Source organism: Myodes glareolus, chromosome 2 (genome assembly GCF_982192425.1).
Source record: "Myodes glareolus chromosome 2, mMyoGla1.1, whole genome shotgun sequence".
Taxonomy (NCBI): domain Eukaryota; kingdom Metazoa; phylum Chordata; class Mammalia; order Rodentia; family Cricetidae; genus Myodes; species Myodes glareolus.
The window spans coordinates 97,636,985-97,664,541 of NC_142027.1; the positions used below are offsets into that span (position 1 = coordinate 97,636,985).

At 53.9% G+C, this 27,557-nt stretch overlaps 2 protein-coding genes across 6 annotated transcripts; one reads left to right on the top strand and one right to left on the bottom strand.

Annotated features, from left to right (window-relative positions):
* The first annotated feature begins 1,090 nt into the window (after positions 1 to 1,090).
* On the top strand, positions 1,091 to 7,775 carry Ccdc188 (coiled-coil domain containing 188). Its single transcript, XM_048452327.3, has 9 exons — positions 1,091 to 1,452; positions 5,175 to 6,009; positions 6,123 to 6,425; positions 6,503 to 6,559; positions 6,640 to 6,699; positions 6,802 to 6,866; positions 6,996 to 7,053; positions 7,327 to 7,376; positions 7,460 to 7,775. The coding sequence occupies exons 2-9, from the start codon at positions 5,479 to 5,481 to the stop codon at positions 7,644 to 7,646; spliced, it is 1,311 nt and encodes a 436-aa protein (XP_048308284.1). The 5' UTR covers positions 1,091 to 1,452; positions 5,175 to 5,478; the 3' UTR covers positions 7,647 to 7,775.
* Positions 7,776 to 8,257: 482 nt separating this feature from the next.
* Zdhhc8 (zDHHC palmitoyltransferase 8) lies at positions 8,258 to 22,526 on the bottom strand. Of its 5 annotated transcripts, XM_085684324.2 has the most exons (12): positions 22,311 to 22,526; positions 16,049 to 16,170; positions 15,726 to 15,883; positions 15,471 to 15,643; positions 15,189 to 15,291; positions 14,786 to 14,877; positions 14,498 to 14,633; positions 14,083 to 14,203; positions 13,893 to 14,002; positions 11,786 to 12,783; positions 10,743 to 10,872; positions 9,747 to 10,611 (listed from the first exon to the last, which is right to left on the bottom strand). In XM_085684324.2, exons 1-12 carry the CDS (start codon positions 22,412 to 22,414, stop codon positions 10,354 to 10,356), a joined length of 2,505 nt encoding a protein of 834 aa, XP_085540450.2. In that variant the 5' UTR covers positions 22,415 to 22,526; the 3' UTR covers positions 9,747 to 10,353. The 5 variants fall into 5 exon arrangements, with proteins under 5 accessions (XP_085540433.1, XP_085540444.1, XP_085540447.1 ...); XM_085684307.2 differs by lacking the exons at positions 9,747 to 10,611; positions 10,743 to 10,872 and adding an exon at positions 8,258 to 9,201 and having other exon boundaries at positions 22,311 to 22,525; XM_048452326.3 differs by having other exon boundaries at positions 10,513 to 10,872; positions 22,311 to 22,523.
* Between the last annotated feature and the right edge of the window lie 5,031 nt (positions 22,527 to 27,557).

Here is a 27,557-nt window from a genome sequence, read left to right on the forward strand (position 1 = left end):
CCTCCTGCATTAGCCTTCCACAATCCTGATACACACAAGTGTGAAGCAACATGACTAATTCTAAGGCCCACACGCTGTCCCAGGACCCAACTCCCAGCTTGTTCTGTAGCCCGTCCTCCACAGACTGGGGAGGACAGAAAAGGTCACATAACTCTCAGAAGCACACGCCTACCGTGCCAGAGCAGAGGCCTAACAGCCCCCGCCCTCTGACTCGGTCACTCAGGCCACTTCATCCCTCATCTGCCCCTGTGGTTATGAGTCTAAGGACGCCTGGGAGACCTGAGGCCACAGCCAAGTGTCACCTTGCATCTCTAATAGACCAAAGGAGAATTCATGCCTAGGTCACACCCTAGGTCCTGGGAAAGAGATAACAGGAGCGGCCTGAGTCCCAAGTGAGAGAGGGCAGTTCCAAGGCCTTTCCAGGAATGTCCCAAAACCCATAGGTCCATTCATCTGGGGTCTGCTAGGATCCTCCAGTGTTCTGAGGCTGCAAGCGGAGAGGACGCACTGGGCCAGAAGCCAGGGTTAAGAGCACAGAGATGGGCCGGGTATGGTGGCACACATCTTTAGGTCCAGCACTCAGGAGGCAGAGGCAGGTGGATCTCGGTAAGTTCAAGTCCAGCCTAATCTATAGAGGTAGTTCCAGGACAGTCCGGGCTACACAGAGAAAAACAAAAGACAAACAAACACAAAGAACAAAAAACAAAACCCCCAAAAAGCAGAGATGGGAACACCTCAGGGATGTGGCTGATTCTGTGACTCTGAGGTTACTCAGGCCCTGAAATGAACAAGGGACACTGAATGTCAAGGCCACGATGAGAACAGCAAAATCAGACCATGGGGCCCCTATCTTCATGCCAGGCCAGCTATAGGCAAGAAGCTGTGGGTAACACGGTCTCTCCCCTCTCTTCTTTCTTTAGCATCCCCTAGGTACCAGTCAAGGAGGGGGTGAGTGTGTCTGTAGCTAGCCCCTTACCACCACTCCAGGATCCTCAAGGCCATCTGGGTGTCATGGCAACATGGGCATGAAGCGGCTGCCATGGCAACTGGTGTCCAGGGAAGTGTGCTGCCTAGCAACAGGGGCCAGGGCCACTCTAGCTCCTAACAACACACACTAGTTTCCCACACTTTCTGTGTGGCTGTGAAGTCTCTGCACCTATATAGGACCCCTACCAATGTAGACCCAGCCCTTCTGCATGGAGTCTGGGCTCCACACAGACCCTCACGCCAACCCCACATATCAGTTTGCAGGCTGATTAACACAAGTTAGTACAGCTGACGCTCCGAGAAGCAGTCAGCCATGATGCAGACCCAGGATTCTTCTCTCCTTCCAGACTCCCCCACCTCCCAGGACACTCAAGACCGTACAAGGACTGTGGAGACAGGGACGGCGTCTTCAGGACTGGCTCTGAGAGAAACCAACCTTCCAGATAGGGCAGAGCTCAAACAAAGGTAAGGTGATCTGAGGATGCGGGCTTCCAGGTTAAGGTGGGTACCCTAGGGTCTCAGGAGCGCAGAAGAGCAGCTCAAGTACCCTGCATTTTTCATTACGGCTGCCCAGCTGCTGTAGCCAACCTGGGCACTTGGCGTTGCAGCCTGAGAAGCCTAGCCTATAGCCTATGTGAGGCTGCTCTAGTACAGGACAAGAGTCCCCGAGGATCCTGAGCATTTGCAAGGTTGGAGACACAGAAGAGAGTACGAAGACACCGTTAATGAATGTCAGCTACTCAGGGCCTTTGCTGCTGCCACCCTTCACCCCTACCCACAGCCACTTCACACCCAATGCCATCCACAGGCCTTCGTAGGCTCCCACCTTGGAGACCAGCATATCCTGGTAACCATGAGATCCCAGACAGGAACGCACAGACAGCAGGCTTGGAAGACCTAGCACCCTCCGGGACACACTGAGGCAACTCGGGGCCTTCCCATTACACTACTGCCATTCTCTGCCTGCTGCTATGGATCTAAGGTGTGTCTTGTGTGGCCAGCTGGGCCCAGCCTGAGCTGGTGCTGTAGTACACATTGCATCCTCTGCCACAGGTCTCAGAGGTTTCTGTTGGGTACCCAGTCCAGGTCTGCAAAACAGCAGGATGGGAAGCATCTGCAAAGGGACTGCAGCAAACTGAAAACGGGATGCAAAGCTAACTCAGAGACACACGTGCTGGGACTGGGCACTGACTGGGGCGAGCCTGTACTCCAGTACTGATTATGGCGACTGCCAATAGAACTTCCTAGATGAACTCTCTAGATCTAAGTCTCCGTTCCAGACACCAGAGCTGGAGCAGGGAGATGTGTGGCCAGAGGCTTTCCTCCGCAGACCTGGACCACCCTGCAGTTAACAGGAAAAGTACCTATTAGCTTCCTCAGCCCCTTCAGAAACAGAGACAGGAAAGAAAAACCAGACGGGTTTCTATCAGAATAGTGTCACCAAGTGGTGGCGGCGCACGCTTTTAATCCCAGCACTTTGGAGGCAGAGGCAGGCAGAGCTCTGAGAGGTTGAGGCCAGCCTGGTCTGCAGAGCGAGTTCTAGGACAGCAAGGGCTGTTACACAGAGAAACCCTGTCTTGAAAACCAAAAAACGAACAAGCAAAAAGAATAATAGAATAATGTCTAGTGAGAAGTCTCAAGACCAAACATAAAGGAAAGTAAAACCAAAGAACCACAAGGGGGAAAGGGAAAGTGTAGGCAGCAAAAGATCTCCCCCAAACCACTGTACCCTAAAAGAGAACAGGATCTCCCCCAAACCACTGTACCCTAAAAGAGAACAGGATCTCCCCCAAACCACTGTACCCTAAAAGAGAACAGGTTTTCCCCCAAACCACTGTACCCTAAAAGAGAACAGGATCTCCCCCAAACCACTGTACCCTGAAAAGAGAACAGGATCTCCCCCAAACCACTATACCCTAAAAGAGAACAAGATCTCCCCCAAACCACTGTACTCTGAAAAGAGAACAGGATCTCCCCCAAACCACTGTACCCTGAAAAAGAGAACAGGATACTCTGAAAATAAGAAGAGGCCTCCAGGGATGAGCAGTAACACCTCAGGAATTAAAAAATATGACCATTGAAATTCAAATTTTTTAATAGACCATTATATGCTATGTAACACTTTGGTCAACTACAGGCCACATGTGGTCCCATAAGAATGTATACTATTAAGGACTGGGAGCACAACTCAGCGGTAGCTGCTTGCCTATCATGTGCAAAGTCCTGGGTCTGTCCCCATCACGGCTAAAAAATTTTGGTGGTATTGAAAAATTCACATCAACTAATTATGCTGTCGGCACTGTGGCATAACATACCCCTCATGCTTGTAGTGGGAATGGCAAGAATGCACCCATGGTTCTGCCAGCAGCATCAAGTGCAGTACATGCAAGGTGCAGTGTCCAACACTTCGAAATCACAATAAATGGCTATGATGCTCCCTTATGCATTTACCATGAGATGTTTTGCGGTTTTAGTGTGCTCTTTGTGTTTGTTTTAGAAGGATTTACTGCAAAACACAGCTGAGTTCCACTGTGACAGTCTCTGGCATCTAGGCTGAGTGTCCGTTCTGCACCTTCCTCAGGCCAACTCAAGGAGCAGTGAGTGCTTCACACCCAGGTCCCACATGGCCCGGTGCATAGGAAATGGCACTGCCTAGGATTACATACGTGTACCTCAGAATGCCAAATTATCATTAAATACCCCATCATTAAATGACACAAGACTGTGTGTAAAGAGAGAGACCGGCTAAAGCCTGAGAACCTGAGTCTGAGCCCGAGGAGACCGGTAAAGACCAGGTGTGATGGCCCACACTGTAATCCCAGTGCAGTGGGGCTGAGATGGACAGACGTGGCCGGGATTGACTGGTCAGCTAGACTGGTCTAATCAGTGTGCTCCAAATCCCAGTGAGAGACTCTGAAACAACACTTCTGTTCCCTCCTCTGGCTCCATGGACACAAAGCATGCACGTGAACATGCAAGCAGGCAAAACACACAGACCCAAAATACAAATAAACCACGCATGTGCATGCGCACAAAAAAAAAATCGATATTTGTTTTAAAGAAAGAGAGAATTAAGACTTGAAGGAATTGACATACAAATACCAAAGACACACAGGAGAAACCCAACATCTGCTGGGAGATCCTAAGAAGTGGAAAAAGCAGAAGAGACTTAAATCAGTGAGATCGTGTACATCCGTGAGGCAGCAGAGATGGCTCGGTAGTTAAAAGCAGTTCCTTCTCCTGCAAAAGACCAGACTTCAGTTCACAGTACCCGCAGCAGGTGGCTCACAAACACCTGTAGCTTGAGTTGCATGGACTCCATTGCTATTTTCTGGCCCCTAAATGCATCTGCACACGTGTGCATACAGCATACACACAGAAATACACACAATAAAGATATATTAACTATTAAAATGAAAAAATAAGGTCGGGTGGTGATAGTGCACACCTCTAATCCCAGCACTTGGGAGGACTCGGAAGGTGGAGGTAAGTGGATCTCTGTGAGTTCGAGGCCAGCCTGGTCTACAGTGCAAGTTCCAAGACAGGCTCCAAAGCTACACAGAAACCTTGTTTCAGAAAAAAAAAAAAAAAAACAAGAAAGAAAGAAAGAAACAAACAAACAAACAAACAAACAAAACCAAAAAACCAGCTAGGCTGGGGAGAAGCTCAAGAATGGAATGTTTACCTTGTGTGTACAAGACCCTAGATTGTATCCCCAGCATTGCTAATAAACAAAACATGCAACTTAGCCACCAAGCAAGCACCCAGAACTATGAGCAGCAAGACATCTGTCAGCATGGGACGTCAGGGCCTCTGGGGTCGGAACGGGCCCTCAAGGCTCAGGGCTGTGTGCAAGCTCATGGAGTAGAAGCAGAGAGCATCCTCAGCCTGGCTTTCCAGCCCAACCTTGGGCAGGGTAAGACGCCTCTAGACCCTTGTGTTGTCATCTTGGCTGTTCCCACTCTTAAATAGACATGAGCATGCTATGGTAAAGCCGGGCTAACCGGGGTTCAGGAGCAGGTCATTGGCAACCTGACTGGACCTGAGGGCATAACCAAAGGGGTGGGGCCTTGACGATGTAACCCACCCACCTTACATCAGCTAGATCCTGACAGGAACACACAGTGGAGGGGCTTGAATTTGGGGTGGGGACAACTGCCATTTTTGTCACACTTGATTTCTTCCAGGGCACAGCCTTCCGAGAATGGATGGGCACCATGAACATACCTCCACACGCGGAGGAGAGACATAGTCGCAGGGGCTTCAGGGACCATGAGAATGGGGTTGGGGCAGGAGTGGCCCACTAGCCTCACCTCTGCCTCAGCCTTAGCGCCAGCCCATTGTGACCTCCCTGGCTGTACCCAGGCCTTTGTGACTGTCATTCTGGGTAGATTTGTGAGCCAGGGTGACATCTAAAGTGCCCTGAAAGAGAGTGGCAGGTCAGCCAGGCAAGAGCCTGGACCTGGGGTCAGGAAGGGGTCACAGGGAGGAATGGAGGGGTCAAAACCCCTGGGGCCCTGTGGACACTCTCATTCCCAGTGTCCCCCAGCCTCAGTTTCAAACAGTCATGGAGAATGTCTAGATCAGCCCTGTCAGGGATTTGTGAGGTGGTCCTGTCTGCCCCCGTTTCAGTCCACTCAGTCACTAGAGTCTTCCAGACCTTTCCCTGCTCCGGGGACAGGATGTGGGGGACCCAGAGTGGGAGGAGAGGCACCTGGGATATTTCTGTCAAGTGAAGAAGGAGAGATGCAACGGCAGAGAGCTCCAGAGACAGCAGCGTCCCGACGAGAAGTGGAGGCTGAGGTAGAGTGGAGCTGGCCCCTGCATCCAGAGCATGAAAAGGGGCCACCTAGGCAGACAGGATCCCCCACCTTAGGACCCAGGCCCTGCCCATGTCCAACCCTGTCTCCCGGAGGAGGGGCCGCAGCCTCACCTAGGACAGCTCCCACGCAGCTCCAGGCTGGGACGCTGGAGTCTGCAGAGCAATCCTTTCTACAGCTGGAGCAGGAGAACCACAGCCTGGTGAGTGCATCACATGGGCTGACGGGCACTCCTGCCCAAGCTCACCTGCTTCGACTTCCTGCCTGAGAAGCAACCAGGACAGGTGACCCTCTCTTTGTGTCCCTTGACCCCAGAAAAGGCAGAACCAGGACCTTCGGGAGCAGCTGGGGGCCCTCCTGGGGCCAGGGCAGCAGTTCCTGCCTCTGTGTGCCGAGCACTCGGGCTGCACAGCCCTGGCCTGGGTAAGCGGGAGTGCACAGCCCCGGACCCATGCAGCAGCACCTCGAGCTGTCCACAGCCTGGGGCATGACCTGGGGGCTTTCCCACGGTCCCCCGAGTCAGCCAGCACCCGGCCCCTGGAAGACAGGGCACCTGTGCAGCTGTTGCGGCCGCAAGAGCTCTGTCAGGGGGAAGAGTCCTTTGTGCGGCAGTCCCAGGTGGGCCCTGGGGAGAGGGGCTTGGCCTGGGGAGCAGGGAGCAGGTTCCTGGGCCCACACTGCTCCTCCCCACCCAGAGTGAGCTGCAACAGATCCGGCTGTCCTTTGAGAGAAAGAAGATGGCCATCACTGAGGTGTCTGCTTGGCTGGCGGTGGGAGGGAGCCCCTGCTGTGTCCTTGAATGTGACGCAGGCTTCCCATTCCCTGCCCCCAGGTGTGGGACGGTGTGGCTGAGGTCCACATGGCTCTGAACAACCAGGCCACCGGGCTCCTGGTAGGTCATCAAAGGGCCATGGTAGGGATGACTGCCATGAGAGGCAATGGGTACAGCACAATGGAGGGACAGAGGACCAGCTTCACTTCCTCTGTCTCCTAGAACCTCAAAAAGGACATCCGAGGTGTGCTAGATCAGATGGAAGACATTCAGCTGGAGATTCTGGGGTGATGCAGGGACCCGGGCTGAACCAGGTCGGGATGGGGTGGGCCCTTCTCTGATCTCCAGTCCCACAGAAGAGGTGGTGCCAGCTGGGGGCAAAAGTTGCATGGTCCTCACAGTGTGACTCCCCGCAGGGAGAGGGCCCACTGCCGCGCTCAGGCTAGGAAGCAGCAGCAGATGGCGTGCATGGAGGTAAGTCCCCACCCTGTCCCTTGGGATTCCAGAGTCCCGATCAGGGTACCGCTAGGGAGATTCGGAGAAATGAACTTCAGGGGCCAGCTCTCAGGGCTAAAGCCCAGTGGTTCCAAGAGACCATTCTTGGAAAGGGAGGGGGAAAGGGGCACAGCTGGTTGACCCACGATGGAATTCACATATATTGTGGGCACCTCAGGGCTAGGGACCTGCCCTTCCCCAAGGCCCCCAAAGTACGGAGGACAGGCTCTGACCCAGCCCCCTCCCTGACAGAAAGGCAGGCCACAGCTGGGATGTTCCGAGGGCCTAAAGGGCCAGCTCTGGTAGGTCACTTTCTGGGCAGAGCCCAGTCCCCCAGGATCATCCCCATGGGCATTCCCTACCCCTTAATTGCCACCACCTGCAGGCTGCTGGCCTTGAGGCTGCTGCTGGGTGCCCTGCTGGCCTGCACAGCGGCCTACGTGTACGTGGTGGACCCCGGACCCTTCGAGGGGTTGGTGCCACCCCTGCTGAGCCGAGCCGCTGTCTGGAAGCTCAGGGCCCTACTGGGCCCCTTCTTACGCCTCGAGGTGGACGACTTCCTGCCTTTCTAGGCCAGAGGCCCAGATGCCCCAGCAAGGAGGAGGCCGGGTGGCTGGCGCTGCCCCAGGGGCCCGGTGGCTTTACTGGTTCCTGCCTACAGCACTGCTGCACACAGTCCCTACCAGGAGCTGCAGAGAAGGGTGGAGGAGGGGCTTGTCCTGAGGGCTGGGCCTGCAGCTGGACATACAGTCATGACACACTTTGCATGTAAGCTTGTTTCCATGGAAACTGGAGTTTTGCAGGGGAAAAGGTTTGGGAACTTTCTAAGGCACTCTGCTTGTCTGGCCGTTGGGGTTTGGCGTTGGGGCCCCTGCCTCAAATCCCAGTATTGGGTTCTATCTGCACTCACAAAGTGTCCCTGGAGCATGAGGGTGTGGCAGGATGGTCTTCCCCAAAGGCTACAGCTAGGCAAGGCAAGGCATCTGTGGGGCTCACCTTCTGGACCAGGCCCTCCCGAGGACCTCAGCTGTCAGAGCCCTGAATCTGCTTACCCATCCACCCCGTCTTGTCCACCCTGCCAGGGCTGTCCGCAACTCATCCCAGGGTCCCTGTGGGTTCAGCCTCCTGGCACTTTCCAAGGCTAAAGTAAGGGGATTCACATTGCTGGATAGTGCCATGGAGGTAAACACACAAAAAAAATTTATTAGGGTAGTTGAGGGAGGGAAATCCTGTAGAACAGAAGAGAGCTTAGTAGATTCTGAGTCCCCAAACGGGAGACACAGAGCTGCTGCCCAGAGTGGACCCCAGGACAGAACCCTGTGCGAAAGGGGGAATTGGCAGGGGTTCTGTTCTGCCCTTCTAGGGGCATCCAGGCCTGCAGGCTGGGGTGTTCCCAGAGCATCACCCTGAATACAGGAGGCCCAGGTGGGGTCAGAGCAGGCAAGAGGCAGAGGTGGATGGACCAGGTCTGTGGTCCATCAGGCTGGCTGGCAGCTCCAGGACTTTAAGGCATCTGTTATGTGCTCGGGGTGGAGTGGTGGGGTGCAGTAACCTGCAATGACCTGAGACCCCCACCCCAGCCCAATCCACAGAGGCCTGGGCTCCCCAGAGGAAGTGGCTTAAAGTGCTTGGAAGGGATAGGGAGGCTGGGGTGAACGTCATGCTGGTTCCCAGTAGCTCTGGGACCACCCCCAGTGGGGCACTGGACCCCTGCAGCAGGTGGGGGGATTTCCTGAGGTCACCTGGACACAGGGTCATGGGCCCTGGCAGACTGATGAGCCGAGATGTGGCTGGTTGACAGGGAACAGACAGGGATCCCGGGCCACATCCAGCCCCACCCTAAGCTCTACAGCAGCCTGGTCTTCTGCATTCCCAGCAGGTTGTCCATGGCCCTTGAGCCACCTACTGGTGTCCTGCTAGGGACCTGAGAGGCTGGGGAAAAGGCTGGATGCAGCAGAATGTAGCCGACAAATGGTCCCACGAGGGGGCGCCCCAGCGGCCACGCTCCAGGGGGCCCGCAGCGGCGGGTGATCCTCGGGATGGCCAAGGTGGCACAGGTGCAGGCCAGGAGTCCCCCTAGGCGGACCACGCCACCCCCATCCACGACTACAGGTGCCAATTCGCCCCCTGTGGGCCGATGTCCGTGAGAGAGAAGCAAAAAGGTGGAGGTCAGCTTGGGGTACAGCTATGGGGCCCTAGGCTCTGGACACCTCCCCTGGGCATCCCTGAAAATTCCTCCCCAAAATACTGGGGACCTAGCCCAGCCCTCTCCAGCCCTATTTTGAAGCCTAACACAGGAAAGTGTGTCTTTCTGGCCCTCCCCAATCGTCCCTCGGCATATAGCACCAACGAGTGATTTCTAGAAAGTACAGTAATTTCTGCAGGGCTCTCAGCCAGGTGTTGGCACCCTCCACTGCACCTGCCTCAGAGTCCTGTGAGGCAGCTGTGATCCTAGCCTGTGCCCGTACACCCTGCTGTCTGGTATGACACAAATCGGGGGTTAGAGACCTTTGCACTCATCAGCCAAAGGCCCATTTACCAACTAGGCCTGACTTGGCACGCTATCAGAAATGTCCAAGAGGAATGTGCCATCCTATGCCAGCTGGCCAACCCCTTTCCTGACACCCTCCCTACACCCATAGCCATAGCCTTGCCCAAGGAAAGGATCAAAATGATTTTTCCTTTTTTTAATAAAATTATAGATATATAGATGTAAATATAAAAACATAAAACAGACAATGCAAGCGGACGCTGCCATGTGCTTACTCAGGTCCCTGGCACCAGGGGGAGAACTGACCCCTGATACGCTTTCCAGCGGCACTGGCCAAGCCAGTGCTGGGAACTCTGTATGCTTTGGGGTGAGAACACTCCAGTTTGGCAGGGTAGGCCTGAGAGGGAGGGAGTGGGCTCCAGGCCCCACCAGTCCCGGGGGCAGCGCCCGGCCCCTCCCCACTCTGGCCTACTATCCCCCATCACCTCCCACAAGAGCATTAAGCAGAAGTTAAGGCTTTGATGAAAGAACAGTGGCAGCCGAGCGCTAACACATCAGACGTAGCACGGCATACAGACACAGGGACATCAATCCACCAGCCAGGCAAGACAGGGACACGGAGCTGGGACCCCTGCTACAGCTGGGTTATCTGTCCATCTGTCCATCCGTCATCACAACCCAGAGCAGGCCAGGGTTACACTCCCTGCAAAGCACAGGCCTTGCCAAGCAACAAGCTACCAGCTAGGTCAGTGGAAGGCCATGGATTAGGAGCAGCTGGGAGCACGGGGCTACAGCAACCCATCCAGAAAGGAAGTGGGCCCATGGGACTGTCGAGGACTGGCCTTGGGGAATGAGGGCAATAGGGGGCAGGGCTGAGACTGGCTGATTGAGGAGGCAGTCCAGGTGCCTGTGACAGCCCACAGCCTTGGATCCATCTGCCCTGTGAGTAGGTAGGTGGATGGACAGGTAGAGGCCGGAGCACAAGCTTGTGGAGGCAGGGCTTTCTTTCCTGTTGATCCACACCAGGCTTGGGTAGCCTCCTTGCCCTGGGGCAGAGAAGTTGACGGGGGGGTGGGGAGCTACTGTGAGGGTCCTGGTCCCCGTGGAATCCCAGCAGATGAGTGGTGCTCAGTTCTTACACCGAGATCTCGTACGTAGTCCCACCCACGCCGGACACCTTCTTAACCAGCGTGTGCCGGGCAGGGCTGGCGTTGGGCCCCATAGGGCTGGCAGCAGGCCCCAGACGGACCACGCCTGGGGACTGCCCGTTAAGCTTACTTGGGGGGGTCTTCAGCTGAGGGTGATCCCTGCATCAAAACATGCACACACAGTGAGCACAGGACAGTGGGCAATAGGACACATGCAGATTGGACCCTGGGCAATCAGACCTTGCCGTAGAGGACTGTGCTATCACAGGACAGACAGACATTGCCAGGACTGCTGGCATCCTCATGGGTACCTTACTCTCTCCCAGTTCAATCAGCCAAAGAGCAGCTAGCCTGAGTCTGTGGGTCCTACCCTGCACACTGGGCTTGAAGTTGGGAAGCCCAGTAGCGGACTCCCAGCTCTTTCTCCACTGTCTCTAGGAAGATGAGAGGCAGCACCTGGCCAGAGCTGACTCTTGTTCCCGAGGGCACTCTGGAGCTGGTCTCCCCATCTCACCACTCCTGAGAAAACCAAACTGGCTCCTGCATAGATGGGCATGCCCCATGGGTCCTTTGTAGTCACAGAGCCTAGACAGGGTCTCCTCTGGCCTCACCAGAGACCAAAATAAACCAATGCTCAGGTGCCTGGTCCTACCTGTCCTTCCCCATTTTTAAGCATGGAAGACCCCTGCTCTCTGGGGCTGCATGCTCACGTACATATCAGCTGTGGTTCGGCAATATCCCTCAGTCTTAGCATGATGAGCAAACTGCAAGACCAGGGAGGGACAATGTACCTGGGGAGGTAGGAGTCCACAGAGCCATGTATGGCTGGCTCCAGTGAGGGCCCTGGACCAAGTCTGTGCTAGCTCAGCATGCAAATGTGCCTGTTCCCACATGCATAATGTACCCAGAGCCAGACCTTCCACAACAGGGTAACTAAGGGGCCTTGAAGGCAGGTGGCCCACCCACCTTGCACTGTCCCTGCAGACAACCATAGGTCTCCAGGATGAGTTGGGAGAACTATATCATAAGGGGCCCTACATGGAGAAACCCATCTACACTTCTGGGTACCCACCTTTGCATAGCCAGTGAGGGTGGCCGGTCCGGTAGGTCCGTGTGGATGAAGGCGACAGCCTTGGAGCCCGTGTAAGAGGGCGATCGGGGAGTGCTTGGTGGGGAAGGCAGACCCTGACGGACAGGTGACCTGTGCGAACCACTGCCAGGCCGGGGTCCTGGGGCATTGTTGTTGGCCTGATCAGCCTGTAGGGAGGAAGAAGATGTCCGCGGTGCCCTACTCATGGAGCTCGACAGTGAGGATAATGACGTCTGCAGGGCAGGATTGCGGGCACCACCAAAGCCAGGCCCAGCCACGAGATCATCCCTGGAGCCATAGCGCAGCACAGAGCCACGGGGACCTTCCGTTAACACACTGGCCTGTTGCAGGCTGTAGGAGCTGGGTGTGTCATAGACACCAGAATCGCCAAAGAGTGAGTCAGTCTGGGAGCGCAGCAGCCGTTCACGCTCTTCCCTGTCCTTGCGCTCCTGGATAGAGGCCATGATGGTCCGAGACAGGTTGTCATAGCGCACAGGAGAGGGTTCCCTAGGTCGGGGACCCAGCACAGGGCTGAAGCTGCGAGGTGGGGGCCGTGGTGGATCTGATGGCCCAGGGTGCAGGTAGGGTGAATGGTAGCTGGCCATGCCAACGGAGGAGTGTGTGGGGCATGCATGGCCACTGGGTGAGCCAGGGTTAAGTAGGCTGTCATAGGATAGGCTGCCATTTCGGTTGGGCAGTGCATGAGGAGCAAAGAGACCACGGTGGGGTGTGGGGGGCCCACCTTCAGAACGCAGTGGCTGTAGGGTCATGTGGTCCCCACCCCGCCGGCTGGCAGCCTTAAGACTCAGGGAGCGTAAGGCACCTGAGAAGGCATCCGTGTTATTGAGGGGCGGGGAAGGGGGATAAGTAGGGTGCAGACCACCAGGCCCGTGGTCTGGAAGATCCAGGCTGGGCTCGGACACAAAGTCTAGACTGTGGGTGCTGTCATCTGCCAGAGTAAGGGAGTCAGGACCTGGGACCTGTAGGAGGACAGGGGACTCTCACCATTGCCCACCCCTCACCCCTTACCAGACCCTACAGCACCAAGAACTGAGGCTATGGTTCAATACAGCAGCCATGGAAGCAAGGGCAACTAATACAATCTACAGATCAAAAGGTTCCCACCCCTGCCCCACATCCACGTCTCCCGTGCCTACTATGGATTCAAGTCGGAACGGAAGACTCAGCACCATGTTTGTTTCCCAAGGAGAGGTGGTGTGGGGCTTGCCTCTGCCCGCAATCAGTAAGATCAGCTACATGGACCCTTCCTAAGGTAACCAAGGGTGGGGCTCTGTGTGGAAGACCAGACAGAGCTGCTTTCTCCACACACAAGGTCTGTGGTCTTGGGTCTCTTCAACCTAGAGTGGCCCAGCTTCTTTAGTCTCTGTGACTAGGACAAGCCCCTCAAATTCCAAAGTCTGTAAAAGTACAACTGTCCTGATGTACTCAGGCAGCCTTATGGATTCCTTTGTGGGGTACATATAGTCACAGGAAGGGTGTCCGAAGTCCATCGTCCCAACCTACCATCCTCATTGCCCCTAGAATGGCCCCTTGCCCACAGTGGCTCACAGTCTCACCCAATGGACCAAATAGAGAAGGAGGTCCCTAGGGTAGAACTGGTCTAGAAGTATGAACTAGTCTCTCAGGCAACCTCTAGAAGGGAGGGCAGCCTTGGGAACACTCAGGGTTCTGGATCATTCCACAGGCTGCTCCATGCTGCTGACTGTTCCACAGTGGTAGACAAAGAAGTACTTAACTCAGGAAAATAAATGTGCTTTCTCAAACAAACCTTCAATTCTTCTGAGGGCTTCCCGTGGGTCTTACAGAATGACTAATGGTGGAATTCCAGACATCCTAACAGCTAGGGGGCGAAGCTGCCCACCTGGTCTATGGGCAAAGCCAGCCCAGGATGATTTCATCTGCTCCGCTCTAAGGGACCCCAGCTCAGCATGCACACAGGCTGGAGTCCTGCCAGCATGCCCATGACAACTGTGTGACAAGTACGGCAAAGAAGACAGGACACCACCACCAAACAAGGCTCTTTCCCAGGGGCAGGTCCCTCCCAGAGAGCGGCAGAGCCTGGACTTACCTGCTCACTAGGTCCACAAAAGGGTGTCTTGGGACCAGTAGAGAAAGCTGGCCGGAACTTATACATGGCAGGTGTTGGGGGGCTAGTCCTCTGTACTGATAGGGCGCTCTCTGAGAAGAGGGAGCACAGTCATGGGTGAGTCACACAAGGGCCAGTCCATGTCCCTTTCCTCAGCTGCCCTCCACCTCACCAGCACTGCCAGGTCTTGGGGTCTTTAGATCTCTTCCAAAGGTGCCAGCTTCTATCTTGGGGGGCAGTGGAGGTCCAAGGTCCAGAGGCTTCTCATCCAGCTGGTCTAGACTGCCCTTGGACTAGCAAAGAGGGAGCAGTGGTGGGTGAAGCGTGTTTTGTTTTTTTTTTAAGACAGGGTTTCTTTGTGTAGACCTGGCTGCCCTCGAACTCACAGAGATCCGCCTGCCTCTGCCTCCCAAGTGCTGGGATTAAAGTGCCACCACGCCTGGCTTGAAGTTCAGGTTGTTTTTGTTTTTTTTAATAGTATGGTCCTGTGGCTCTAGACACGTGCCCAATTCCTCTACCTCTTCCCGTCCCCACCCATACACCCCACAGCCCCACTCTCATTGCTTTGTTCCAGTCCAGACACCCACCTTGCTGCGGCCAGCTTTCAGCCCATTGTCGCTAAGTTTGACCTTGAGGGGCACAGCTCGCTCCAGGAGCTCAGGTCTCAGGAAGGGTGGCTTTAGACTTACGGAGAGTGGCATCCTGGGGGACTCCACCACATACCTGTGCCAGGGCAGAGAGGTCAGTGGTCAGAACAAACAAGGGCGGGCCAACCCCACCTGGCCAGAGCAGAAAGGAACCAGGCTGAGGGTCCGAGGCTGCCCACCCCACACCCAGAACAGGCCTCCTTGTCCCCCTATCCAGCCGGGCCTCACCGGGGCGCCAGGGGACTGCATAACACGTGCTCCACGTTCCCATAACAGCCTCGGGTGAAGGGATTCACACCCCCGCGGAACTTCCCAGTCACCTGTGGACATGGGACCCCTCAGCCAGCCTGGCCACCCAGGATAGGCAGGGAGCCAAGCAAAGGTAGGGGTCTTCATGGGAGGCAGTGTGGGCACGGTGGGCCCAGCGGTGCCCTATACCCGGGTTATCTTTGCCTGCCCTTGCAGGAGGGTAAAGCATGTCCAGGCTTTGAGTTGTTGGTGGCCACAATGTCCACGGGTGGCAAGGATGCAAGGGATGGGTAGCCGTGGCCCCACACCAAGTCCCTCCCCCCACAGCTGCCTAAGTAACCTCACGTGAGGGTTCCTGAGGCCCAGCCCACAGGGTTTGCACCTGCTCATTGGTGGTGCGCCCCCGCGTGACCAGTACCACGTGGAAGCCAGTGAGGCCGATGACAGGGATGAAGAAAAGGCCAGCCACACACATGACAGCCATGCTGGCCCGTTAAGGCCAACAGCTGAGGCAAGAACACGGGGACCCCACCCCCACTGCAGTGACACAGTTCCGTGGTCCCCTCTCGCCTAAGCACAGTGACTCTTCTGTCGGAAGAGTCAGGTACCCACTGACCCCCAGGACACACTGCCTTGGGATGGACCATGTGAGGATCAAGGATACGTGATGGTGGTGTGGGCAGCTCCCAGCCCCTCTGAGTGGTTGAGCACGTAGACCAGGCCGAAGGCCACCACACCCACCATGTGTGCACTGAGTGACAGCAGGAACAGGAAGAAGTAGCGGTAGTTGCGACGTCCAATGCAGTTGTTGACCCAGGGGCAGTGGTGGTCAAAGTCCTGGCAGGGGCAGGGTGTCAGAACGCATGGAGGGTAGGAACTGGGCACAGGGCCTGGTGGGGGGCGGGGCAGGGGTGGTCACCTCCACACAGTTGTCACAGACACTGCAGTGTGAGCAGCGGGGTGGACGGTAGAAGTGGCATGTTGCACACCACTTCATGCGGACCTGGATACCCCGCACGTCCACATTCTTGTACAGTGGAGCCCGGAAGTCATCCTCCTTGTCCTCGTCCTCGTCCGCTGAACATCAGGAGCCCAGGAGGGTGGCAAGAGTACAGGAAGGTGAGTTTCCTAGCAGGAGAGGACCTCTCTAATCTCTGCCCAGCCCACCTAGTGGGAATCCCAAGTTAGCCACTTACACTCGAGTGCAAAGAAGCAGAGGAGCTGCCCTATACAGGGCCCTACCTCGAGGGAAGACTCCAGGGTCCATAAAGGTGGCCATGCTGAAGTTGGCCAAGACAAAGAGGAAGAGGACGCCATTGTAGACAGGGATAGCTGGAGACACAGCTCTTGTCAACCATGGGCACCTGCAAGGGACAACGGGCAGAGAGCTGGGTCCCGGGGCAGGAGGGAGGCAAGGCCAGAGTTATAAGACACAGCCACACGTATGCACCTGGGCCCACCAGGCCACCAGCAGGCCACTGGCAGCCACACAAGCAGATCTTAGGCCCACTGCTACTCCTTGGTTGTCTCCATCATGTCCAGTGTAAGCTCCTCGGGCTACTCTGACCCCGGCAATCCCTAGGGCCATGTCTAGGACATAATCACAGCTGAGGTCATACTTTGGAGAGGCCCATCAGTCTAGGGCCACAGCACTGGGATGGCCATAACTAAGCCAACCCAGCTGCAACTTGCCCAGGCTGCCATACTCCTAAGAGACCCAGACGGAGGAACTGGGAACTCAGAGCTACCCAGCAGCTTGGGTCAGGCCATGGCAGAGTTGTGTCTATACGGGCTCTTCAGCGGGGGCGCTTTCTGAGGTATGGAGAGCCACAACCCTGCTTCAGCCAGTGCCTGTGCGACATCCTCCCTTTTCTGGTGGGGCACAGCCCTAGTCCCGGCAGTCCCTTCTTTTGGACAGCACAGGAGACCTACAAACACTGGAAAAGCACACGCCCCTACGGGTACCTCCCATCTCTCACCATCCCACAGGACGTGGAGCCAAGGCTGCCTCCTTTTCCAGGAAGCCTTCCTTTAGAAGGCTTCTCTCTGTAGCTTCTCTGCAGGGGCTTTGCACATCTGCCTTGGCCCTGATGGGGCCTTACAGAAGCCCCTCCACAGTGACACGCCAGGTCTCGAGCCCCCAGTCCTGACCCTGCCGTGGCTACTGAAGTCTCCCTGCCAGGTTCAAGAAGCTCCTCTGGCCTCAGCCTCCCAGGGTTTTTCTTCGGTGTCACTGGCTGCTGAGACAGGTGGTGGGGTACACACAGGGCTTTACTCTTTTGCCCGTGTTTGGTCCTCTGTGGAGCCAGGTCAGTGGGGATTCCCTCGTGGCTGCCCTAACCACAAGACAGAGTGATGGTGGCCGTCTGCAGGCCCTGCAGTTACCCAGCACCGGAGTGCACAGTCCACGCTGTGCGCCCACGCCTGCCTTGGCCAGGAGCCAGGCCCGCCGCCCCAGCAACCACCTCCATGGCAGCAGAACTATTTTTAGTGGGAAGCAAGAGGCTATTTAAAGCTCCTGCTTCCCACGGCAGCACCCTCCATGGGGCCACCAGCCATGACACCCCATCCTCTTCCCTGGGCCAGCATGGACATACAGCATGACAACACAGGCCACAGCCATGAGGGCCCAGCAGGAGATGACACCCAACCTGTCGGCCTGGAGTATTCACCCCTCACACGACATATTCTATATACCCCGTCCCTGACAGAGGAACACCACTGAAAACATGTCTGTGACCTCCAATCCATGCTGTTCCACAAAGCAGCGGTGGCACCCTAAAGTATGGCCAGCCCAGCAACAAAGGGTTCAGTAGGTAGGGAAGACATGCCCAAGAGAAGCCATCAAGCCCGTTGGATGGGGTCCTTTCCAGCTTGACTTGGGTAGAACACACCAGCTCCCCTGTGGTGTACCACAGGAGGGGCTGGTTCCACATGGATACAGTGTAAAAATTCAGACCATTAAACCCTAGTGCCACCTGCAGAAGTGGTGAGGGGTCCCAGGGCAGCTGTAATGGGGAGGTAGACACAGGTGTGGAAGAAGCAGGCAGGGGTGTACATGGGGAAGCCAGGCATGGGTTCAGTCCTTAGAAGACCCTTGTCCTGCACAAAGCCGTTGGTGTTCCTAGCTATGAAGCCTCCCTCTTTGTAAACAAGAAACTGAAGACCACAGGCATTGGGGCCAGGCTGACTCCTGGCTTTCACCTGGGCTAGCCTCAGTACTCCCTATGAAGTAGAAAGGCCTAGCTCCCAGGGCTGAAGAGTATTCCCCACCAGCCTGGTAGCCTGTATTCTGTGTTGCCCCTTGAGCCTCAAGCTCTTTAGCAGGTCCTGAGTGAGATGCCTGAGGAGCAAAGGGGTAGCCCTTGAGCCATGCTTGGCAATTTGCATTGTTGGAATAGGATTGGCGGAGAGGTGCTGGGTAACCTCTGGTCAGCGTGAGCACCACCTCACATACAGCAGGGCCGGTGGGTGTCGGAAGGCCTGCTGCACTTTGAGCTGGAAAGTCACTAAGTCGCCGTCCTTGCATCATTTCTAAGACCCTAAAGCTTGACCCAGGTCCAGGACCAAGCATCTGTCCTCTCTAGGTGCTGCTGGAGGTCTTCTGGTCTAGGTAGGCCCTCTTAAGGAAAAAGGGACTAGTGGCCTCCCCACCAGGGTCTAGATAGGGTCCAGACTCAGAAAGCCTGTGCGCTGAGCAGGGACAGGGGCTGTAGGCAGGAGCACAACACATACTAGCACATGCAGAAACATGGGCATGAGCACATGTGAACATAGCACGCTCCAAGGCACATCCACAGAGATTATGTATGCACAGAGAAGCATGAATTTGCAGCTCGCAAATACATGAAAGCACAGACAGCCATTCCACATGTAAGCACAGCAGACAGCTGCAGACACAGCTACATGCAGGAAGACTTGCATGCAGACACTTACTGTGGGCATACACATCATGTAGACACACCTGCACATTTGCTCATGGCACACATGAATATACCCACATGGTACTCCCTTCCTCTTCCCTCAGGCTTGTCTAACCTCGGTCAGCTGCCCACGACCCCAGGACTTAGGCACGTCTGCCTCTCTAGGCTTTCCCACTCCCGCAGGGACAGGGCAAGCATGAGCACACACAAGAATGACTGCAGGCTGGTGGGATGTGTGAGGACACACAAAGACACAGAAGAGGACATGCCAGATTTCCCAAGGGACACGGCAGGCAGAAGCACTAGGTACCTAGTCTTCTAACTCAAGAAAGTTACAGGGCTTGCCTGTGGAATTCACCCGACGCCAAACAGTCCACCCTGACTGGCTCCAAGAGGTCCCAGCTGGAGACAGCCTACATACCCCTGCAGGTACCACACTGAGAGCTGAACTTACAGGTCAGAAAAAGTCAGGGGGACTAAGAGGCCCTGTCTGCAGGCGTGGCATCTGGCTTCCAGTGAGTAGGACAGCACTACCTAGACACCCTCTCCTGGCTGGCTTAAGCCTTGCTAGGGACTGGTGTGTGTGTGTGTGTGTGTGTGTGTGTGTGTGTGTGTGTGTGTGTGTGTGTGTGTGTGGTGTGTCTGTGTGAGAGTATGTCTCTTTCTGTGTATATCTGTGTGTGTTTCTGTCTGTCTGTCTGTCTGTCTGTGTGTCTGTGTGTCTCTGTGGGTGTCTGTTCCTAACCCTGGGGCTCCAAGAACTCTAGTCTGAGATGGCCTCTGAGCAACAGTAATTCAGGCAAAAACACAAACCATCACTAAGTGCCCCACCCAGGTGGAGGTCCAGAGCCCCGCCTAGGCCAGCAGAGACACCGCCCAGTAAGGGGGTGACTTCAGGGACAGAATATCTGCCAAAGCTAAATGTGGAATGGAAAATTTTTACTCAAGACATTTTCTTTTAATCAAGTTCTTCCTTACACTATCTGTGAGCATCATTAGCCTGTGGGGCATCCAGGAACCATGGCAGCAGCCACTCACTCTGGACATCCCAGGACTTGGAGAAGGAGGCAGCTGCCCCCACCTGTCCAATCCCTAGACATTTTGGACACACAGAGCAACTGGCTCAGAAGAGCAGCAGCTCCCATCACAAGCGGGACAGCCTGGCAGAAGAGTTCACTGAGTTTTCACACCTAGGCCTCCCTCCCATGATGCTCCACTCATTACCTAGATCTCCCAAGGCTGCTGAAGGCCCAGATCTGGACTGCCTGCTGTCTCAGACCAGGCTTCTAACTATGCACAGGGCTCAGGCCCACCTGAGAACCAGCTCTACCTCACCAGGTGCCCAAATGGCCTAATAGCTCTAGGACTGGCCGCCTGACAGCCATCTCCACCCTTGGGCATGTATTATCCATGTCCTTTTGTAAAGTGGATCTGGGGGCAACCTGGCCTGGAGGAAGCCTTTGGACCCACCCCAGCACCAAACCCAGCTTGGCACTATACCACACAGAGAGAGACACACCCCAGCAGGCTTTCTGGGAAAGGGGCTCAGAATTCACCTTACTCTTGCACCCTACCTCCAGAGAGCCAAGCCACGTCTCACACCCTGCCTGCTGCTAGTCCCTTCTAGAAAGAGCCTGCACGGTGGCCTGGCCTACCCTCTGGGTGAGCTGGTTTGGGAGGGTGTCCCTGATCCTTCGGTCCTCATGCTCCCCTTCTTAGCTGACCCACTTCTCCTTGGCATGTAAGTAAATTGTGCCCTGAAAGGAGCAGTTCACACTCAGTTGTGCAAAGAGGAGACACGGGGGATACTCAATTCCAGGAAAAGTCCCAGGACCCTATACAGGCCCCAAGGGTAGGTTGGAGAACTACTCCCTTTTCTTGGTGTCTGGGGTGTTGGTGGGCTTGGGCAGAAACAGGGCAGGAGGAAGGCCCTGAGAGGATACCAATCCTGTTCTGAAAAAGATACCTAACCCAGTATGGCTACCAGATCGGCCTGGACCCTGGCATACTCAACATCAGCACAGCTGCCTAGCAGAGTCCTTTCTGAGGGGAGAGCCACCTTGAGTCCCCCCAGCAGAGCCAAAGTGGGGCGGGTTAAGATACAGCCAGCCATGCCCACACCTCAAGGACTCTCACAAGGGGCAGATGAGGATGTATATAGACTGCGTGGGGTCCAAGTCATACCACATTTTCCCAACTGCAAGGCCAGCCTAAGTCAGGGTGGGCTACCCACAGGTTGAGGTGCTGTCCCCTAAAAAGAGTCCCACACCTCAAGAGCACCAACAGGTATGGGCCCAGAACTCAAGCTTCAAGAACAGCAGCAGAAGCACCGCCCAGGAGAATAGGAGCAAAGAGAAAGAGAATAAAACTTGGGGATGGGTCAGGTTCCCGGAGACCACCAAAGACGACCCCTCGGAAGCCATAGGAAGAGAGCAGGGGGCAGAAGGTTTTAATTTCTCTTAAAACTTTTATTCCCATATTTCATGACTTAATTTTAAAGTTTTGTTACAAGACACTGACCTGTACCTGAGACACCCCACTGAGACAGAACCCCCACTCTGGCCTCTGGAAGACTGAATTTTCCAAGAAGTGTTTTCTCTAGTCCTAGTTCCCCAAGCCCACCTATCACCACCCCTTCCTGTCCCACAGTCCCCGACATCTGAGTGACAAGAACACACAGACTCTCTGGAGCCAGAAATAAGCCCGTCCACACAGGCCTTTTTTAAACTTGCTCTTTGCAGCCGGTGGCACCCACCCAACCCCAGCCTCCAGGTAAGGACTCTCCTCCCCCAGCAGGCACAGAATTCAGACTCCCACAAATGCTGCTCAAGTGGAAAGGGTGGCTCAGGTCCACTCCAGGCTCACATCCGGGCTGTCCAACCTGGAAACAAATGGCCATTCCCCTGGGTCACCTGGGCTATGCCAAGGCTTTGGAATTGTAGAAAGAAACGAGTGGTCAGGGATCTTCAAGAATACCACTAAAACCCCATGACCTGTGAACCAGCCTGTGTCAAGAAATTGAGGCTGGAGCCACCGGGTGCCAGGCTGGCAGAAGTGCTCCCTCCCCACAACTGGTGGCCTGGCCTCCGAGGTCTTTTTGTTCCTCATGCCTAGAAGTGTAGGTATCGGAGCCTGGGTGCAGCCTGGCTTGGAACCTCTAACAGTATTGTACTCAAAGAGGGCAAAAGGCCCTCGCCAGGCCGGAGTGGCCAGTCGCGACTGTGGAGCAGGCCACACCTACGCGGGAATCGCAGGAATAACTTGGCTTTACATGCTGGCCGCAACAAGGGGGCTCACAGCTCCCACTCTGCCTGCGACGAGGGCTGGTGACACTCGGTGACACGCGTCTCCCTCCAAAACACCGCGGTAAAGGAGGGGCTGCAGCCACACCCAGGGCCTGCTAGAACGCTCAGAGGGGCCAGGCATTCACCTGTCCGCGCTCCCGGGACGCAGCCCCTTGGCCTCGCCGCCCCCTGCTGATTCGCCCAGCCCGCCGCCGTCCCCATGGGGCACGTGCACCCGCTCGCTCCCTCCCCCCCCCCCCGCCCCGCCACCAGGCTCTGGACCCGGCGCAGACTCACGTGAAAACGAAGAAGAGGGTGCTGGAGCCAACCAACAGCGCAGCGGCCGTGGCCACCGGGATGTACTTGGCAGGTTTGAGGCGCGTCCCGGGGCTGCGGGGCATCCTGGGCACCGCGCCGCCGCATCCCTCCCCGGGGCCGGGCGGGCGGGACCGGCCGGGTCGGGCCGGGGTCGGGCGCGCGGGCTGGACGAGGCGCAGGATCCGCGGCAGAGGCAGCGGAGGAAATCCCACCCCACGGGCGGCGGCGGCGCGCTGATGTCAGCGCGCCCCTTAAGGTGGACTCGGCGGCGGGGCCGCGGCGGGGGCGGGCCGAGGGCGGAGCGCCGGCCGCCGACTCCTCTTGCGGGCCAGCCCGCCGCTCGACGCACGCGCCGCCTCCTAATATACTTGCAGGACCGTGGGAAGTCCGGCTTTTTTGCTTGTAGCCGCAGGCCCTAGCCCGAGACCCCTCTTGGGCCTATGTGCACCCCAAGCACAGTCCCGGGGCAGGCTGAAGGTCCCCTGGCAGTCACTAGGGAGTTGGGGAAGATTGCTGTGACAAGGTAGTGGCATCGTGGTTATCAAAAACCTTACCCAACTCGCAGCCCTCCAGACACTACGGTTGGGCCACCGAGTTCCTCTGCGTCCTGACTGAGGCTGCAGGCTTGACTGAGGGCATGTGTAAATTGGAGACGGAGAAATGCCTTTAGAAGGCTGGTGCCCTAAAGGAAGCGCCTGCGCTGCCCAGGTCTTCAACAGAAGGTGCGCATGCTCCCCACCCGCGGGAAATCCCACCTGCCAGCACCACAGCGCTGCTGCTTAAGGTGGACCGACCTTCCAAGGATGCTGCAGTTGTGGCAGGCAGGCTAGACGTCTGCATTAGCTTCCCCTGGCAGATTAGCCTTAGTGTGTTTTGTGTAGGAACTGGTCAAACTCCACTGCTTGATCTGGTCACTCCAACACAAGGGAGCAGCATCTACTCTGAATCCTATTCAGGGCCAGGGCAGGATGCTGGCTGGAGATTCTCCAGTATGAAAGCACTCCTCTGTCTCCCACCCCTCCCTTAGCCGCTGCTATTTGCTTCTGTACAGCCAGAACCCAGAGACCCAGACCCTACCCCTCCCTGCCATAGCCCTGGGGCTCATTGGCCTGGAGGCCCACAGCTCAGAGCTGGATCTCCTAATGTAGAAACATGTCATCAGCATAAACAGTGATGTGTTTCTCTCAAACTTCTGTTGGTTATTTGATGCCAGAAGACATGGGGGTCATTAAGAATTTCTCCTGCATTGATAAAATACAGTTAAGGAGCCTCAGGGCACAGTGGCAAGCAGAGTGCACATCCTCTTTTCTGCTCTCAGGTAATATTCTTCTGGCCCTCTGCACTAAGCACACAAGTCAGTTAAATTCACCCCACCTATAGCCTGGACTTTGCTCTTGTCCTTCTGCAACCCATAACACAGAAAGCTCAGGACCTCCATGGTCCTCTCTCAGGAGACTCCCCCACTCAGCCCCGACCCCTGCAGAGTTCCTCTGGGTTGGGGTTCTACTCAGATATTATATGTAGGGTACCACAGCCACACCCATGTAGAAAAACAGCAAATACTGGTCATGGAAGATACTGCTTGCCTATTGAGATCCTTTTGGTTAATGTACATTCCCAGGTGGAGGTGTCCTGTGTGGCAGACCCAGCTGCTGAAGCCAGAACCCAGTGTGATGATGGCACCTTTCTTCCTGAATAGGGCTGGCAAGAAACGTGGGCACTGTGAGGCCTGGCAGATCTCCTTTACCAGAGTAGCCATAAAACCCACAGCTGGTACAGGGGGGAAGGGAATGAAACAAAAGTGAAAGGTGGCAGTCAGCCCATCGCAGGACCTGAGGTGGAGGTAAAGGCAGCACAAATGGTGCTCTGCCTTCCCATGCTTTCAGCTATCCAGAGTCCAAAATCGTTGAATAGAAAATCCCAGAAGTAACACAGATTTGTGTACTGTTACCTGGGTGTGGTGACTCTTGTAATGGCAGCCCTGGGAAGACTGAGGCAGGAAGATTGCTTCAGAGTTTCATGTCTGGCCAGCCTTGGCTCTATATGGTGAAACTCATCTCTAAAACCAAACAAGCTGGGTGTGATGGTTCACACCTTTAATCCAAGGACTGGGAAGGCAGAGGTAGATGAATCTCAAGTTTGAAGCCAGCCTGGTCTACATAGTAAATTCCAGGCTAGCCAAGTTATATAACAACAAACAACAAAATATTGGAGAAGGGCTGCTTGTTGGTTCCTGGCCGCCCAGCTAGCTTAGACCTGAAATAATCACACAGAAACTGTATTATTTAAATCACTGCTTGGCCCATTAGCTCTAGCATCTTACTGGTTATCACTTACATATGAATTTAACCCATCTTTATTAATCTGTGTACCTCCACGTGGCAGTGGCTTACCGGCAAAGTTTTGGCATGTCTGACTCTGGCAGAGGGTCCATGGCTTCTTGCTGACTCCGCCCTTCTTTTTCCTAGCATTCAGCCTAGTTTTCCCTGCCTACCTAAGTTCTACCTTGCTATAGGTCCAAAGCAGTTTCTTTATTCATTAATCATAGCACACAGAGGGGATTTCCACATCACCTCCCCTTTTCTGTTTAAATAAAAAGGAAGGTTTTAACTTTAACATAGTAAAATTACGTATAACAAGTGTCAAACAAGAATTAGTTACAATATTTATATCTACTTTATCTTTTATCATAACTAAGAAAAACTATAACTATAAATTCTTCAACTCCATCAAAGACTCCAGAAGGATATAATATTACATAAGTAAATAGGAAGTACATTGCAAGCAGCTTTCAAAATTTTAGAATTGACAAAGACATCTTGCTGCCTAGACAGTCGCCAAAAGTTCTTCTGTACCACTGGGACATCCGTCTTCACCCCACAGGCCCATAGTATCCAGTAGACTTTTTCACAAAGCAGGAAATTTCAAAGACAGTTCTACCTATACTGGCAGTTTGTCAGTCACATTTTTCTGTGTCCTGCAAATGTATGGCAGACTCTTTTATGAAGCAGAAACCCCGAAGAATCATCTCACCTTTAGGCAAGTTCAGCAGTCATTTCTCTGTGGGTCCTGTATATCCAGTTCAGCAGGTCAGGTAGGAGTAGTTTCTTGCCCAAATGGCTAGCAAACTCCATAAGGAGCCTCTTCGATGCCCATCTTCCTCTTGAAGTAGCTTGTGCTGCCAGGAGCAGATGTGTCTCATTATCATGGGAAGTCCTAAGTTATTAAAACATCTTAAATGCCATATTCCGAAGGTCTCTGAAAGATTTGAAGAATACCTATCTAACTGAAATATATCTCTATACATCTAGAAAACCTAACTAACATGACTACAAGCTTGACTATTATAGATGAGTATCTATTAACTTATATTTCTTAATTATACATTACATTTTTAAATGAGCTACCCAAACACAATACCTTAATCAAGATCAGAAATACATATACATATAACAAAATTGACCTTAAATTTGTATCAATAAACCAAGATCTATACCAATGCAAATTATCCATATCTATATCAAATCCCCCTTTAAATGTAAACAAACATTTATAGACAATATTTGGAATTATGGGCGTAGTTTTCTCCATACTGCTTCCTGCTGATTGTTGGCTGTAGTAATTTTTGGGGGGTGTTTATGGCAACTTTCGGGGGGGATCTTGTTCCATCAAACCATACCAGTCTGGAAGCAATCCACAGGTTCTCATCCTCTGTGGAAACAAGAGAAGAACCTCTTTTCCAAAGCAACATATCCTTAGACCCAAATTTGGAAGTCATGATACCTTTATAATATACATGCTGGTTTAGCTAAGCAGTCCATACAATGAAATGTCTCTCTGTACTTAGCTCATTCACAGTCAGAAAATTCAAAGAAAGCACAATAATAAACATAATCCAGACTCTGTGAATTTTCCATTTATATGGGCTTATTTTTCTTTACTCTTTTTAATCTATGACTATCTGTACTCTCTTTAAAAACTTTAACCTTTTTTGAAGCATTAACTTTATTTTATGACTCTCTATACTTTTTCTTTTCTCTTTCAAGCCTACATACCTTTATCCAACACTATGACTTATCTGAATTTGTCTTTATTGCATATCTGTACTTCTTTACTATCCAGGAGCGCTTTTTAAAATGCTAAGTGCTTCTTAAAACACAAGCTGCGCCAATACTATGGTATATATGGCACTTCTTGTTTGCCAACTCAGTCTAAAACTTAAGCTGCACCATTACTATGATAATATGGTACTTCCTGTTTGCCCCACCCAGTCCAGCATAGCATAGCCACTCAAACATCTGAGAGCCACACATACTGCCCCACTTTTAGGCACACAGCTGGCCCACTTGCCATCAAGCAAGCTGTGCTCCATCGAAATGCTCCGTCTCCAGAAAAAGCCAGAGATCACGTTGGCAGCACATCCCAGAAAACTGGCATTTCAAAGCAGCACGGCGTTTTTGCTATCGCTGAGTCAGGAAAATCTCTCTTAAAGGAGCTGCTGCATGCAACCAGCAAACAGCAAGAAGCTCTGTTATACTCTGTATTTTTGTGTCTAGAATTCCTTTTCAAACTTTCAGGTTTTACATGGATTTAGTCTACCATGTTGGTGTGCCTATCTGTTGGAGGAGGCCACTTGTTCTTCCTGGCTGCCCGACTAGCTTAGACCTGAAATAATCACACAGAAACTGTATTATTTAAATTGCCACTTGGCCCATTAGCTCTAGCTTCTTATTGACTAACTCTTATATATGAATTTAACTCATTTCTATTAATTTGCGTATTGCCACGTGACAGTGGCTTACTGGCAGTTTTGGCATGTCTGACTCTGGCGGAAGGTCCATGGCTTCTTCCTGACTCCGCCCTTCTTTTTCCCAGCATTTAGCCTAGCTTTCTCTGCCTCCCTAAGTTCTGCCTTGCTATAGGTCCAAAGTAGTTTATTTACTATGGTAATCACAGCACACAGAGAGAACTCCCACATCAACAAAAGGGTCAGGATGTAGCTCAGTTGGTAGAATGCCTGATGAACAAAACCCAGCACCATATAAACAGAGCATATGTACCTAGTTCCATCATTAAGATTCAAGGTTATCCTCTGCTACACACACCTTCAGGCCAACCTGGGCTAAATGAGTCTCAAGCAAACCAACCAACCAACCAACCAACTTAATAACTGCACTTCTCTGTCTTAAATGTGAATTCCCTTGGCTTACCTAGTTTCTACTGTAG

Coding starts and splice junctions, on each gene's coding strand:
- Zdhhc8 (XM_085684324.2), bottom strand. CDS start 22,414: ATGCCCCGCAGCCCCGGGACGCGCCTCAAACCTGCCAAGTACATCCCG. Junction 16,171..22,310: donor ACCCTCTTCTTCGTTTTCAC/GTGAGTCTGCGC, acceptor TGTCCCTTGCAG/GTGCCCATGGTTGACAAGAG. Junction 14,204..14,497: donor TGAAAGCTGGCCGCAGCAAG/GTGGGTGTCTGG, acceptor CCTCTTTGCTAG/TCCAAGGGCAGTCTAGACCA.
- Ccdc188 (XM_048452327.3), top strand. CDS start 5,479: ATGGAGGGGTCAAAACCCCTGGGGCCCTGTGGACACTCTCATTCCCAG. Junction 6,426..6,502: donor CCTTTGTGCGGCAGTCCCAG/GTGGGCCCTGGG, acceptor CTCCCCACCCAG/AGTGAGCTGCAACAGATCCG. Junction 7,054..7,326: donor AGCAGATGGCGTGCATGGAG/GTAAGTCCCCAC, acceptor CCTCCCTGACAG/AAAGGCAGGCCACAGCTGGG.